Source organism: Somniosus microcephalus, chromosome 3 (assembly GCF_052327205.1).
Source record: "Somniosus microcephalus isolate GS21.2 chromosome 3, FLI_Smic_1.0, whole genome shotgun sequence".
In the NCBI taxonomy this organism is placed as follows: Eukaryota; Metazoa; Chordata; class Chondrichthyes; order Squaliformes; family Somniosidae; genus Somniosus; species Somniosus microcephalus.
In genome coordinates, this window is record NC_140989.1 from 224,796,780 (window position 1) to 224,813,402 (window position 16,623).

Below are 16,623 nucleotides of genomic sequence, written 5' to 3' on the forward strand. Positions count from 1 at the left end.
GACACACTATGAGCTACACCTACCTTGGTCTAACTATTACAGCATCAGGGAGCTTCAGCATAGCAGTGAATGCACTAAAGAAAAAGCCCGAAGAGCCCTATATGCAATAAAAAGAAAATTCTACAACATCCAAATCCCAATCAAAATCTGGCTCAAAATTTTTGACAGCATAATCCTGCCCATTGCACTGTACGGTAGTGAAGTATGGGGCCCGCTAAATCACCAAAGCTACACTAAATGGGAAAAACACACAATAGAAGCCCTACATGCAGAATCTGCCGAAGCATCCTTCGCACCCAAAGAAAAACGCCAACAAATGCATGCAGAGCCGAACTAGGCAGATACCCACTGATAATAAACATCCAAAAACGAGCACTAAACTTCCTAAATCACCTCAAATCTAGCTCCCCAGACACCCTTCATTTCAAAGCCTTTCAGACCCAAGAGCTAAACCCAGAAAAGAGTCCCCTGAGTCAGCTGCTACTGAAACTAAGTACTCAGCCGGACCCTGACCAGCCCCAGACCAACACAGCCGTCCAAACACCAATCCGAGTGAACCAAATCATTAAAAAATGCAAAGAAACCTACCTGGAACATTGGAACAAAATAACCGAAAGCCAAAGCAGATTAGAATGTTACCGGGCCCTAAAAAGAGAATATAACTGGCAGACTACCTCACGACCATCAGAGACACAAAACAGAGACAGACCCTCACCAGGTACAGACTAAGCGACCACCAACTGGAAATTGAAAAGGCAGATACAAGAAATCCTGGCAGCCTAGAGAGAATAGAATATGCGATCAATGTCTGGCCGGCGAGGTTGAAACAGAAATGCATTTCCTCCTAAAATGCGAAAAATTCAACACATCAAGAAACATATTATTCAACAAGCTAAGCCAAACAACCCCAGATTTCAAGGAATTGGATGATCTGTCAAAATTGAGATTAGTCCTAGGAGAAGGAGACAGACCATACCTTGGGGCTAAATATGTAACAACATGTCACAACCTGAGGACTGTTTAAAAGTAAGACTGTTTAAAATTAATATTGAACGTACCAAATGAAGTAGAAAGACTGTTTAAAATTAATATTGTTTAAAAGTAATATTGTATATACCCAACAAATGTCAAATCGATTGACACCTACAGAATGTTGGAAAACTGTACCTTTTTGCTATGTAAGCTTTGGCAATATGGTTCTCTGTAAACTTTCATGCCAATAAAGCATTTGAACTGAACTGAACTGAACTGACTGAGGGGAGAGAGAGAGAGAGAGACTGAGGGGGGAGAGAGAGAGAGACTGAGGGGGGAGAGAGAGAGAGACTGAGGGGGAGAGAGAGAGAGACTGAGGGGGAGAGAGAGAGAGACTGAGGGGGAGAGAGAGAGAGACTGAGGGGGAGAGAGAGAGAGACTGAGGGGGAGAGAGAGAGAGAGACTGAGGGGGAGAGAGAGAGAGACTGAGGGGGGGAGAGAGAGAGAGAGACTGAGGGGAGAGAGAGAGAGAGACTGAGGGGGAGAGAGAGAGAGAGACTGAGGGGGGGAGAGAGAGAGAGACTGAGGGGAGAGAGAGAGAGAGACTGAGGGGGGAGAGAGAGAGAGACTGAGGGGGAGAGAGAGAGAGAGACTGAGGGGGGAGAGAGAGAGACTGAGGGGAGAGAGAGAGAGAGACTGAGGGGGAGAGAGAGAGAGAGAGACTGAGGGGGAGAGAGAGAGACTGAGGGGGAGAGAGAGAGACTGAGGGGGGGGGAGAGAGAGAGAGAGACTGAGGGGGGGAGAGAGAGAGAGACTGAGGGGGGAGAGAGAGAGACTGAGGGGGGGAGAGAGAGAGACTGAGGGGGGAGAGAGAGAGACTGAGGGGGGGAGAGAGAGATAGACTGAGGGGGAGAGAGAGAGACTGAGGGGGAGAGAGAGAGACTGAGGGGAGAGAGAGAGACTGAGGGGGAGGAGAGAGAGAGACTGAGGGGGAGAGAGAGAGAGAGACTGAGGGGGAGAGAGAGAGACTGAGGGGAGAGAGAGAGGGGGGGGAGAGAGAGAGAGACTGAGGGGGGGAGAGAGAGAGAGACTGAGGGGGGGAGAGAGAGAGACACTGAGGGGGGGGGGGAGAGAGAGAGACTGAGGGGGGGGGGGGGAGAGAGAGAGACTGAGGGGGGGGGGGAGAGAGAGAGACTGAGGGGGGGAGAGAGAGAGACTGAGGGGGGGAGAGAGAGAGACTGAGGGGGGAGAGAGAGAGACTGAGGGGGGGAGAGAGAGAGACTGAGGGGGGGAGAGAGAGAGACTGAGGGGGGAGAGAGAGAGACTGAGGGGGGGAGAGAGAGATAGACTGAGGGGGAGAGAGAGACGAGCGACTGAGACTGAGAGAGAGAGAGAGACTGAGGGGGAGAGAGAGAGAGAGAGAGACTGAGGGGGAGAGAGAGAGAGAGACTGAGGGGAGAGAGAGAGAGAGACTGAGGGGGAGAGAGAGAGACTGAGGGGAGAGAGAGAGAGACTGAGGGGGAGAGAGAGACTGAGGGGGGAGAGAGAGAGACTGAGGGGGAGAGAGAGAGAGAGACTGAGGGGGGGAGAGAGAGAGAGACTGAGGGGGGAGAGAGAGAGAGACTGAGGGGGGGAGAGAGAGAGAGACTGAGGGGAGAGAGAGAGAGAGAGAGACTGAGGGGAGAGAGAGAGAGAGAGAGAGACTGAGGGGAGAGAGAGAGAGAGACTGAGGGGGAGAGAGAGAGAGACTGAGGGGAGAGAGAGAGAGACTGAGGGGGAGAGAGAGAGAGACTGAGGGGGAGAGAGAGAGAGACTGAGGGGGAGAGAGAGAGAGACTGAGGGGGAGAGAGAGAGAGACTGAGGGGGGAGAGAGAGAGAGACTGAGGGGAGAGAGAGCGAGAGACTGAGGGGGAGAGAGAGAGAGACTGAGGGGGGGGGAGAGAGAGAGAGACTGAGGGGAGAGAGAGAGAGACTGAGGGGGGGAGAGAGAGAGAGACTGAGGGGGAGAGAGAGAGAGAGAGACTGAGGGGGGAGAGAGAGAGAGACTGAGGGGGAGAGAGAGAGAGACTGAGGGGGGGAGAGAGAGAGAGACTGAGGGGGGAGAGAGAGAGAGAGACTGAGGGGGGGAGAGAGAGAGACTCTGAGGGGGGGAGAGAGAGAGAGACTGAGGGGGAGAGAGAGAGAGAGAGAGACTGAGGGGGAGAGAGAGAGAGAGAGAGAGACTGAGGGGGAGAGAGAGAGAGACTGAGGGGGAGAGAGAGAGAGAGAGAGACTGGGGGGGGGAGAGAGAGAGAGAGAGAGACTGAGGGGGAGAGAGAGAGAGACTGAGGGGGGGAGAGAGAGAGAGACTGAGGGGAGAGAGAGCGAGAGACTGAGGGGGGAGAGAGAGAGAGACTGAGGGGGGGGAGAGAGAGAGAGACTGAGGGGGAGAGAGAGAGACTGAGGGGGGAGAGAGAGAGAGACTGAGGGGGAGAGAGAGAGAGAGAGACTGAGGGGGGGAGAGAGAGAGAGACTGAGGGGGGAGAGAGAGAGAGACTGAGGGGGGAGAGAGAGAGAGACTGAGGGGGAGAGAGAGAGAGAGACTGAGGGGGGGAGAAGAGAGAGACTGAGGGGGGAGAGAGAGAGAGAGACTGAGGGGGAGAGAGAGAGAGAGAGAGACTGAGGGGGAGAGAGAGAGAGAGAGAGAGACTGAGGGGGAGAGAGAGAGAGACTGAGGGGAGAGAGAGAGAGAGAGAGACTGGGGGGGGGAGAGAGAGAGAGAGAGAGACTGGGGGGGGGGAGAGAGAGAGAGAGACTGGGGGGGAGAGAGAGAGAGAGAGACTGGGGGGGGGAGAGAGAGAGAGAGATGGGGGGGGGAGAGAGAGAGAGAGAGACTGGGGGGGGGGAGAGAGAGAGAGACTGGGGGGGGGGAGAGAGAGAGAGAGACTGGGGGGGAGAGAGAGAGAGAGACTGGTGGGGGGAGAGAGAGAGAGAGAGACTGGGGGGGGGGAGAGAGAGAGAGAGAGACTGGGGGGGGGAGAGAGAGAGAGAGAGACTGGGGGGGGAGAGAGAGAGAGAGAGAGACTGGGGGGGGGAGAGAGAGAGAGAGAGAGAGAGACTGGGGGGGGGAGAGAGAGAGAGAGACTGGGGGGGGAGAGAGAGAGAGAGAGAGAGAGAGACTGGGGGGGGGAGAGAGAGAGAGAGAGACTGGGGGGGGAGGGAGAGAGAGAGAGAGACTGGGGGGGAGGGAGAGAGAGAGAGAGACTGGGGGGGGAGAGAGAGAGAGAGAGACTGGGGGGGGGAGAGAGAGAGAGAGAGACTGGGGGGGGGGAGAGAGAGAGAGACTGGGGGGGGGGGGGGAGGATGGGGGGAGAGAGAGAGACTGAGGGGGAGAGAGAGAGAGACTGAGGGGAGAGAGAGAGAGACTGAGGGGGAGAGAGAGAGAGACTGAGGGGGGAGAGAGAGAGACTGAGGGGGAGAGAGAGAGAGACTGAGGGGGGGAGAGAGAGAGAGACTGAGGGGGGGAGGAGAGAGAGAGACTGAGGGGGGGAGAGAGAGAGAGACTGAGGGGGGAGAGAGAGAGAGACTGAGGGGGGGAGAGAGAGAGAGAGAGGACTGAGGGGGGGGGAGAGAGAGACTGAGGGGGGGGGAGAGAGAGAGAGACTGAGGGGGAGAGAGAGAGAGAGACTGAGGGGGGAGAGAGAGAGAGACTGAGGGGGGAGAGAGAGAGAGACTGAGGGGGGGAGAGAGAGAGAGACTGAGGGGGGGAGAGAGAGAGAGAGAGACTGAGGGGGGGGGAGAGAGAGACTGAGGGGGGGGAGAGAGAGACTGAGGGGGGGAGAGAGAGAGAGAGAGACTGAGGGGGGGGGGAGAGGGACAGAGAGAATGGGAGATAGATAGAGAGAGAGACTGAGGGGGAAAGAGAGAGTATGGCAGTGAGGTGTGGGGACCGCTAACACAACAAGAATTTGCAAAATGGGACAAACACCCAATTGAGATCTACATGCAGAATTCCTCCGGACTCAAAGGAAAACCGTAAACAATGCATGCAGGGCAGAACTAGGCCAATATCCATTAATAATCACTATCCAAAAAAGAGCCACCAAATTTTGGAAACACCTAGAAATGAGCAACCCCCAATGCTATCATTACGAAGCCCTGAAATGCCAAGAGAGGACCATAAAGAAGAATACCCTCAGTCAACTAGTCCTGGGACTCGGTGAAGTCACTACTAACACTACTAACAATAACCAGCCCCAGGACAGTGACAGCGTAACACAAAGAATTCGACCCAACACAATCGTCGCTAGGCAAAAGGAAAAAAATATCTCATACTGGGCAGAAACAACAAAAACCCAAAGCAAACTCAATTGCTACTTGGCCCTAAACAGACAATACAACATGGCTGATTACCTGACCAGGGTAAAGGATAGCAAAATGAGAAAAACCTTGACAATGTACAGACTTAGTGAACATAACCTGGCGATCGAAAAAGGTAGACACAGGCAGACCCGGCTACCAAGAGAGGACAGGATATGCTCTCACTGCAGTCAGGGAGTGGTGGAGACAGAGATGCACTTCCTCACAGCGTGTAGAAAATATCAGGGCATAAGGGAGAATTTCTACCCAAAATTCACAAAAATATGCCCGGAATTCAGAAATTTGAATGACGACCAAAAACTCCCATACCTACTTGGGGAAGAGAGAAATTGTGTAACCTTAGCGGCACACTATGTTACAGCTTGCCATAAACAGAGGGACAACCACTAAATATAAGAAAAGAGTATATAAAAATTATATGAATGTATATTTATACACTCAGGGATATATCTGTATTTTTGTGTACAACCAGGGATATATCTGTATTTTTGTGTACAACCATGAATGTTTTTCGATGCTTTGGCAACATAAGATGTACCTTGTCATGTCAATAAAGCGATTTGAATTGAATTGAATTGAATTGAGAGAGAGACTGGGGGGGGAGAGTCGGGGGAGAGAGAGAGAGTCGGGGGAGAGAGAGAGAGACGGGGAAGGGAGAGAGAGACGGGGAAGGGAGAGAGAGACTGGGGAGAGAGAGAGAGAGAGAGAGAGAGACTGGGGAGATAGAGAGCGAGAGAGAGACTCGGGGGTGGGGGGGGGGGGGTAGGAGAGAGAGAGAGAGACTGGGGGGAGGATCGTCTTACCCTTTAATCTATTTTCCCAATCCACTCTACTCAATTCCGCTCTCATACCTTCATAGTCTCCTTTATTCAAGCTTAGCACGCTTGTTTGAGATCCAACCTTCTCACCCTCTAATTGAATATGGAATTCAACCATGTTATGGTCACTCATTCCAAGGGGATCCTTTACTAGGACATTTTTAATTAATCCTGTCTCGTTACACAGGACCAGATTTAAGGTTGCTTGCCCCCTGGTCGGTTCAGTTACATACTGCTCAAGAAACCATCCCTAATACACTCAATGAATTCATCCTCAAGGCAGCTCTGCCCAATTTGATTTGTCCAATTAATATGATATTAAAAATCCCCCATAATTATAGATGTTCCTTTATTACAAGCCTCAACTATTTCCTGATTGATACTCCGTCCTGTTCGGAGGCCTATATACTACGCCCACTAGTGTTTTTTTCCCCTTATTATTCCTTACCTCCACCCAAACTGTTTCATTATCCTGATCTTTTGACCCAATATCATTTCTCTGTATTACAGTGATTCCTTCCTTTATTAACATAGCCACCTCACCTCCCCTTCCTTCCTGCCTGTCCTTCCTGATCGTTAAATAACCTGGTATGTTTAATTCCCAGGCATTGTCACCCTGCAGCCATGTTTCTGTAATGGCCACAAGATCATACCCATATGTAGTTATTTGTGCCATTAACCCATCTATTTTGTTACGAATGCTACGTGCATTCAGATAGAGAACTTTCAAAGATGTTTTGTGACACTTAGTTCCTGCTTTTGCCCTTTTATTACTTTACCTTTTACTCCCACAGGTCTATAAAGCAATGGTTTCTCTGAAATCTGAACTTATTTTGAAATTATTTTCCAGCTATGGTCCACCCTAACCTGGAACCTCTGTCAGCCTTGTATCTCCTCCTGCATCCATTGGTTATCCAACTCTGACCTTTTGTGCATCACTCCTCCCTTAGCCCTACCATTGGTGGCAAGGCCTTCGGCCACCTCTCCATACCTTCCTTCCTAAACTCCTGCTTATAAACAGATTATAAACTTCAGTTATGAGATAGGATCAGTTTCAAATTCCACTTCTCTCTGCACCTTTGAAAACCTTCTCGAAACCCATCTTTTCAAACAAGCTTTTAGTCACTCAACCTAATCTTTCTTTCCTCTCTTTCTCCCCACCCCCAACAGTATAACATCTATTCCCTATCTTATTAATTTTCCCTCCTCCCTACTAAACCGTGGAACATTTTCTATGTTAAAGGTGCAATATAAGTCGTCGCTATGGCTATAGTATTTTAGTTCTACGTAAATGTTTTAGACAGGAATTTCTACCTTTGTAATATATTAACTATAACGCAGAAAGTTATCACACTGCAGATGCCACATTTTGGGATATTTGATTTTTTTCAAGGAAAGAATTAGGGAATAAGTGTTATGTATGTGTGTTTTGAAACAAAGTGAATTTGTGCAGGTTTAAAAAGCTAAAGGTTGAAACCACTGAGACCGAGATGGGTTTAATGTATTAATGCGCCAGCCACACCTGTTGTAGTGGAAATGGTCACTTTCGTGCGAGGGGTCTGCTGAAAATATACTCCTCGGGAGTTGAGGTAGTCAATTTTGTTGACAGGCCTGCTGGTGAATCCTTGAATGGGAAAAAGAGTCTGAGGCCCGCCCTTCCACTTTTTGTGAATACATGATGTGGAGATGCCGGTGTTGGACTGGGGTGGACAAATGTAGGAAGTCAAACAACACCAGGTTATAGTCCAACAGCTTTATTTGAAATCACAAGCTTTCGGCGCGCTGCTCCTTCGTCAGACTTCACCTGACGAAGGAGCAGCGCTCCGAAAGCTTGTGATTTCAAATAAAGCTGTTGGACTATAACCTGGTGTTGTGTGACTTCCTACATTTGTGAATACAGGTAGAGGGAAAGACACCGGGGCAGTCGGGCAGGTTTTGAAAAACAAGAGACTGCGATGGGCAATGTTGGGCCTGGAAGTTAGGATGCAGAAAGTCAGTTTTTGCAGTTGAAAAGAAATGCAAATAAGTCAGCCCAGGGAAAGTGGTTTTATTACTTGTTCTCCCTTCAAAGAGAGCAATGCAATTGAGTGGAGAAGCTGTTTAGAACATTGCCCTATGTTCATTTGATGTCTGTAAAATAAAGTAGCTTCGTGATTCACATCAGGCCCATGGTACCTGTGAGAATATCTCAGGCAGACCTGAAACTTATAACAGCAGATTATCATCCATTTTCTCAAACTAAACTTAAAACTTGTGTTCCTATATCTATTTGTAGGTTTCCAGTTAACTTGTGTTTAAAGATCAACAACAAGCTATCTGAAATAACTGCAGCTTGTAAAGTCACTTCCACACAGATCAATTTTGCCTATTATGTTTGTTTTCTATTAAACGACAAGATTTGGTTTTTTTTTTTAAAGTGTTTTCTCCTCTTACTTGGGTTACTTGGATCCCCTGCATCACAAACAGCTGCGTGTAAAGTAGACGAGCCAGTGACCTGCTCCTAGGCCTATGCCAATGCTGCTGTTCTGGCCATTATGAGCTAGACAGGATGACTTCCTGTGGCTGTCTGGAGGGAAGCTGCTGGCTTCTGCTCAGCAGCTCCTCATGATGGCCTTTTGAGGTTGATAATTCACCGTGGGGTGCAATGTGTGTGCGAGCCCAGTGTGCCAACTTCATTTGCTCTTTAGAAGTATACTGTGTATGTTGTATATTAGAACATCGCTGTTTCAGTTCTTGTATTGTTTTCACACAGAGATCTTGTTGATGAAGCCAAAAATTATTTGCTTTTGCCACAAGAACGACCCTTAATGCAGGGTCCAAGGACAAGGCCTCGTAAGCCTATCCGATGCGGCGAGGTTTTATTTGCAGGTTGGTAATCTTGTGCAATATTTATCTTGTAATTGTTATTAAAATATCAGCATTTAAAAGTTTACCAAAATGTAGAATAAACAGTCACTCGTGACTTGAGCCAGTATGCATGTTCTTGGGTATTTTTCTATAGTATTACTTGTGTAGAAATGCATTAAGTTATAAAATGTTGCTGACTGAACTGGACATTTGTACTGTGGGATTGTACATGTGTGCCCAGTTTTTAAACGTTGCCTTGCCAGCTTGAGAATTGCCTAAAAGAATTGAAAGATAAGATGAAACACATCTCGTGAACTATTTTGAAGATGTGGTTGCTCTCTGTCCTTCTCAGTGTTTTGCATGAGTGAGGTTTTGTTACCCCGCTATCTTGCTTGCCACCTTGTTAGAAAGTATTACATGAGAATATTACAACACTGTATTCTCAATTGACCTTCACTTTCAACAGAATGTCATGGATACGAGCAGTTAACGGTGAGCTGCTCACTCAGATGACTGAATAATTAATCTGGCAAAAGATTTCACTTGTGAACTCTTGTTTAGTTGGAGGTTGGTGCAGCGGGGACGCGATTTCAAGTGTTGAGCGCTACGACCCTCAGACAAACGAGTGGCGGATGGTAGCCTCCATGAGCAAACGACGGTGTGGCGTAGGGGTCAGTGTGCTGGATGATCTCCTTTATGCAGTGGGTGGACATGATGGTTCGTCATATCTAAACAGTGTGGAGAGGTAAGCTGCAGTCCTGCATGTGTGGTTCTACACTTTCACATACATTTTTCTCCTCATATTATCTCTTATACACAACTCCTGTAACTACACGTGTACAGAAAAAAAACTGTCAATTAAATTGTTACTAATGGCTACATATTTTACTTAATTAATGCTACGCAGCGAGTTAATAACTCCTAAGTAACCCACGTTCAGCATGGCTGCAAACTGGAATGTGTCTGTTCTCAGTTTTCTATTTTCTCAAACTTTCCAACTGCAATATCACTTTCCCAGCCAAATTCCACTTTCTACTAGACTTTGGCGCTTCATTGGCACAACGATAAAACTTGAAGCGGATAATACCTGCTTTCTCGTCTGTCTGTCTCTTGTCTTTGTCTCTTGCTAATTCTACCTTACTTAAAAATGCTTTATCGGATTTCCATCCAGCTGTTTTTTTAGTACAGTTGAAATCTGCATTTTGTTCCAGTATTTCTGCATCTCTGCTTGCTTAAGCACAAAACAACATGTGTGAACTATTGAATTTTGTGTGAGTTCTTTTCCATGGCCTCTGCATCTGGGTTTATTCTTGTGGAAAGAGCATGTCATTTTTAGCTTTATCAACAAGGTCTGTGTGTGGAGACAATACGTGAAGCACAATTGTTCACCCATGCAGTTTATGCTCAAGTGTAATGAAGCGAATAAAAAAACTTGTGTAGAAAATCTTGGGAGCAAGTACAATTTTCTACCAAAAATGTTGGTCAACTAAAATTATCCATGAGAATTTCACTTTTCCTCTTGCTATTTGATAAAACCTGGGAGTAAAACTATTCTTTAATGTAGCTTTCACATTGCATTTTTTTACACTTAAATTTTAAGAATTATCTAAAACAGATTTATGTTGACGTATTTAGAAATGGTTACAAGGGAAAAATAAATTTTAGTTCACAAACTCCAGTCGCAGTGTAGTCTGTTACTGCGTACACTCTGAAACTAGGCATATCTTTTTAATTTTTCAATAATTAAACTTTTAGATATGATCCAAAGACCAACCAGTGGAGTAGCGACGTGGCACCCACCAGTACATGTCGGACCAGTGTTGGCGTGGCAGTGTTGGGAGGGTATCTGTATGCTGTAGGTGGCCAGGATGGCGTCTCTTGTCTGAACATTGTGGAAAGGTAAACTTGTGGAGTGTTTCTTCCTAATGTGATCTGATAGCAGTAATCGTGTGGTGCAGTAATTGGCATAGCAAAGTTGGCCTGTCAACATGCTGCCTTATGGAGTGGTAGGGCACAGGTGTGTGGTTGTAATTCCTCTCTGTGGGATCTGCTCTCACACAGGCTGTTGTGGGAGGGACAAAGTAGAAGCAAGATGTTTCTCCATTGGGGGGTAATTCGACACTGCTTTCATGCCCCTTCTCCAGTTATTAGATTATAAAGCAGTGTTTGTAAAGCTATAGAAGCATGCTGCATGTCTCCCAACCAGTGTAAATCCACATCTTGAGGGGAGCTTTAAATTTTAGCCATGTGTATGAGGGAGTGCATCGCTGGTAGTCTGGTACAATGTTGCCTCCACGGAAGCTTTAAAAAAAACTGAAAATGCTTATACTTGTAAGCGCACTCATGGTACAGATAGTATACTTGCCCAGGACTGCTACGTGTTGTAGGGGGTGTGCATGTGTGTTTTTCCCTGCTCCCTGTCAACACCTAGACCCTTATGCTGTCTGGTAGGTGGATGTAAACAAAGTTTGGCCTGAGTATTCAGTTCAATGAATTTAAGTGCAAAATATGAAATGTATTACTTCAGTAATGCATCTTGATGTTTTGCTTTATTTAAGATGAACAAGTTTTTGTAAAAGATTTTTGCTTTCCTTTCCCATGCACCATTTTCCTTTTGTCCCTCCCTCCCTCCCCATCACAGCCCTAATCACCCCTCCAAAAAAGAAATTCCCAGGCTTCTCTCAGTACTGCCCTGTGACTGACTCTGAGGAAATATGTGGGTGTAGCTGGGCTCTGTGACTGATGCTGTTGGAGTCATGAGAGTGAGTGGGTTGAATTGCCTTTTAGTTTTAATTTATTTTCTTCCCTGCGCAGTAGGGCACCTCTGCTGCTCGCCTCTCTTCCCTGACAACCTCTCTTACCGATCACTCTGTAGTGCAGCAAGTTGGTACACCAATGTGCTTCACCACCAGGCTGGCCACAAAGAGACTTGTGTACAAATAATAACTTTGGAAACATTCTTTTAAGACAAGAGTAGAATACAGCACCCTCTTGTGTAATCAACTTCAACATGTGGTACTGTAGCAATGCCTGTTATATTTTATAAAGCATCTAATGATGAATATGCAACAGTAAGTATATTACCAGATATTTCGTATTCACCAAGCCCCTATATTATATATTCTGTCGTTGCTTGGCCGTATTCACAGAATCACAGAAACCCCACAGTGCAGATAGAGGCCATTTCGGCCCATCGAGCCTGCACCGACACATATCCCACCCGATCCCCGTAACCCCTACACCAACACATATCCCACCCTACCCCCGTAACCCCACGTATTTAATCCCCCTAACACTAAGGGTCAATTTATCATAGCCAATCATCCTAACCCGCACATCTTTGGACTGTGGGAGGAAACCGGAGCACCCGGAGGAAACCCACGCAAACACGGGGAGAATGTGCAAACTCCACACAGACAGTCACCCGAGGCCGGATTCGAACCCGGGTTTTGTTTTGTAATGGGGTAGAGAGGGGGAAAACTCTCCACTGGCTGGAGTCATACCTAGCACAAAGGAAGATAGTCATGGTTGTTGGATGTCAACCATCTCAGCCCCAGGACATCGCCGCAGGAATTCCTCAGGGCAGCGTCCCAGGCTCAACCATCCCCAGCCGCTTCATCAATGATCATTCCTCCACCATAAGGTCAGAAATGGGGATGTTCGTTGAAGATTGCACAGTGGGACTGCTAAAGATGAAACTTTTTCTCTGCAGCTCTTGAACGTTTGGCCAACCACTCACCTCCTTCAATATCCATAAGATTCTTCAGGTCCATCAGAGACTGTTGGATTGAAATATGTCTCTCCACTGTTCCAGTTGTTTTTCAAGGTGATCACAAGAAAAAGGAGTTTTAATGTTAAACTGTATTATCATGCACTTTATACACTAGCTGCCCAATTTTCTAAGATTATGTGAATTTACTGCAGGTTTTAGAATCATCAGTGTTGATTTCTAAGAGGGAACACCCTCTCCTTGCAAGAGGATTTTAACAAAGTCGGGAGTGCCTTAATCAAACCCTGAGGAACTCCTTTTAAGTTGGTCTTCATTGGATTATGTCCTTTCCCCAACAATCTTTGCCTGCACGATTTTAAACACCCAAGACCAAGAATAAATTTGACAATGTCGAGTAGGCCATTTTGATTCAACTGCTACTTCAGTGTGGCAAGAGATCTTTCAGTGCAGATGGTTGGAAATTCGATTTTTGTTTTGTATGGTTCTGCATGAAGTGATGAAGGCAAAAATATTTCCATTCTAGGTTTGATCCAAAAGAGAATAAGTGGGCACGTGTGGCTTCAATGAGTACCAGGCGGCTAGGTGTGGCAGTTGCTGTATTAGGTGGATTTCTTTATGCTGTTGGTGGATCTGACGGTACCTCTCCCCTTAATACTGGTATGTCTTTTCTGTGTGGGAAGATGAATTCTATTGTATTATTTGATCTCTTTAAATGGTGACTTGATAATTGATATTTCTATGCGCAAGGACGTGCAGCCAGAGAATGAAACAAAGGTTAAGAATATCTAGAGAATGACGTATTGTATAAGCATATTCTTTTATCAAAAACCCACAGAGTATAATTTATTGTTAGAGTGAAACCCTGTAGCAAGTTGTGAGACTAGCCCAGTTATTGCAAACTGTTCAATGGGTGGCACTGGTCCACTGGGTATAGGGTGGCGAGATGCAGACTGACCCTCATTAGCATTTGGCATGCCCTCATTTCATCTTGTGAGTAGAGGATGCTGCCACCACTAAGCAGAAGTAAGTCACTTCTGCACAAGTGGGAAGATGAAAATTGACAACCAAGGTGCCTCATGCCAAGTCTTGGTGCAGCGTAGCATCGGCATAGGCCTGGGAACTGGCCATCTTATTAATTCAGCTCCTTTAGACATGTTAAAAAGGGGTCTTGCAATCCGAAATAGTGATTCCCACTAGAAGATGACATTCAGATTTCTAATTTTTTTTTAAATGTATATGAGATGCATGACTTCTATGGAAGGAGAGAGCAATTGCAGATCGGTCTAAGATTCCTGGGTAGCACAGAAGCTGATCAGTATTGCCTTGTGCTTTTCTGCCCGCAGTTGAACGCTACAGTCCACAGGAAAACCGCTGGCATACTATCGCACCCATGGGAACGCGCCGGAAGCACCTGGGGTGTTCTGTTTACCAAGACATGATCTACGCAGTTGGAGGGCGAGATGACACCACTGAGTTGAGCAGTGCCGAGAGGTTCAATCCCCGCACTAACCAGTGGTCTCCAGTAGTGGCTATGACTTCACGCAGGAGTGGGGTGAGTACGATGACTTGAAAACCTAATCATGCAGATACGAATTGGGTTTCCAAAGTAAAACTCTTAACATTTCAGAAGGATGGTGAATATTCTGCTGTGTATAAGGCCTGTGTAGCCATTATATTTTGAATTCCATCTGCTGTCCCAGCTCAAGATGTCCACAGATACAATGTTAGATGGTACACCCTCAGCACTATGGACCACACACTGTACCCCATCTTCTCACACTTAAGGTTCTGATCTTTTCTCACTAAAATAAAGGGGCCACATATGGACAACAAGTTGGAGGGGGATAAAATACAAAACAATTGTCAATAAGCCAGCATGGGTGTCGGTTTGGATACAGTCTGTAGTCCTTCCCTGTGAGTCATGTCATGGACTTAATGCAGCCCCTATCTTGTTCCACAGAGCCACATGGATCACACACTGTCAACAGTCGCCCTCGGACTCTAATTGTGGCTCCGTCCCACGTTTGGTTAGCATAACCTTGACAAGGGTGGAGAAGAGTACTCTTGTTGTAACAAGAAGGGAATTAAAAAGATGCTCCATGGCCCTCATCTGTGATTGCAAGGTGGTGTATGACAGCAGGCCAGTGTCTTGCTCTCTGATTTCTTCCCCCTCTTTCCTTTCCACCGCCGGGCTCCCCCCACCCCCCCAAATGCTTGGCACAGTGACGAGGCAGAGATTCACAACCATGTAAAACAGCAGCCCAGAGCTGCAGATGAACTTCATGACTGTGTACCTTTTCAAAAATGTTACACTTTCTTTATTTTTCATTTTTCCCCTCCTTCAACTTGCCTCTTCCACACTTCTAATGCTGCACATGTGTCAATGGTGTGACTTAGTAACATAGGAACAGGATTAGGCCATTGAGCCCCTCGAGCCTGTTCCGCCATTCAATCAGATCATGGCTGATCTCTATTTTAACTCCATTTACCCGCCTTGGTTCTGTAGGAACCTAAGAAGTAGGAGTAGGCCATACAGCCTTCGAGCCTGCTCCGCCATTCAATAAAGTCATGGCTGATCTTCGACCTCAACTCCACTTTCCTGCTCGATCCCCATGTCCCTTGATTCCCCTAGAGTCCAAAACTCTATCTATCTCAGCCTTGAATATACTCAATGACTCAGCATCCACTGCCTCTAGGGCAGAGAATTCCAAAGATTCACAACCCTCTGAGTGAAGAAATTCCTCCTCATCTCAGTCTTAAATGGCCGACCCCTTATCCTGAGACTATGCCCCCTAGTTCTAGACCCTCCAGCCAGGGGAAACAACCTCTCGGCATCTACCCTGTCAATCCCCCTCTCAATCTTTTTTGTTTCAATGAGATCACACCTCATTCTTTTAAACACAGAGTACAGGCCCAATCTACTCAATCTCTTCTCAGAGGATAACCTTCTCATCCCAGGGATCAATCTAGTGAACCTTTGTTGCACCGCCTCTAAGGCATGCATGGCATTTTTTCAGATAAGGAGACCAAAACTGTGCACAGTACTCCTGGTTTGGTCTCACCAAAGCCCTGTACAATTGTAGTGAGACCTCTAACTCTTGTACTCCAACCCCCTTGTAATAAAGGCCAACATGCCATTTGCCTTTCTAATTGATTCCTCTACCTGCATGCTAACTTTCTGTGTTTCCTGTACAAGGACACCTAAATCTCTCTGAACACCAACATTTAATAGTTTCTCACCATTTAAAAAATATTCTGTTTTTCTATTCTTCCTACCAAAGTGTGAACAACCTCACATTTCCTCACATTATACTCCACCTGCCACCTTATTGCCCACTCACTTAACCTGTCTATATCCCTTTGCAGGCTCTGTGTTTTTCCCACCTAGCTTTGTATCGTCAGCAAACTTGGATACATTGCACTCGATCCCTTCATCTAAGTCATTAATATAGATTGTAAATAGCTGAGGCCCAAGCATTGATCCTTGTGGCACCCCACTAGTTACAGCCTGCCAACCTGAAAATGACCTGTTTATCCCTACTCTGTTTTCTGTCTGTTAACCAATCCTCTATCCTCCATGCTAATATATTACCCCCAACCCCCTGAGCCCTTATCTTGCGTAGCAACCATTTATGTGGCACCTTATCGAATGCCTTTTGGAAATCCAAATATACTAAATCCACTGGTTCCCTTTTATCTACCCTGCTAGTTACATCCTCAAAAAAAATAACCTTTCATAAAACCATGTTGACTCTGCCTAATCATATTATGATTTTCTAAGTGCCCTGTTACTACTTCCTTAATAATGGATTCCAGCATTTTCCCAACGACTGATGTCAGGTTAACTGGCCTGTAGTTCCCTGTTTTCTCTCTTCCCTCCTTTCTTGAATAGCAGGG

The 16,623-nt window shown here is 46.5% G+C and overlaps 1 protein-coding gene across 5 annotated transcripts in view; it reads left to right on the plus strand.

Moving 5' to 3' along the window:
* The window catches only part of klhl20 (kelch-like family member 20), a 76,162-nt gene that overhangs the window by 44,344 nt on the left and 15,195 nt on the right, over positions 1-16,623 (plus strand). For 4 of the 5 annotated variants that reach the window (XM_085982188.1, XM_085982189.1, XM_085982190.1 and 1 more), the window contains 5 exons: positions 8,902-9,017; positions 9,558-9,741; positions 10,752-10,895; positions 13,250-13,383; positions 14,070-14,278. In XM_085982188.1, the coding sequence (XP_085838314.1) occupies positions 8,902-9,017; positions 9,558-9,741; positions 10,752-10,895; positions 13,250-13,383; positions 14,070-14,278 (787 nt within the window). The remainder of the gene's footprint in view (positions 1-8,901; positions 9,018-9,557; positions 9,742-10,751; positions 10,896-13,249; positions 13,384-14,069; positions 14,279-16,623) is intronic. The other variant, XM_085982191.1, reaches the window with a different exon arrangement.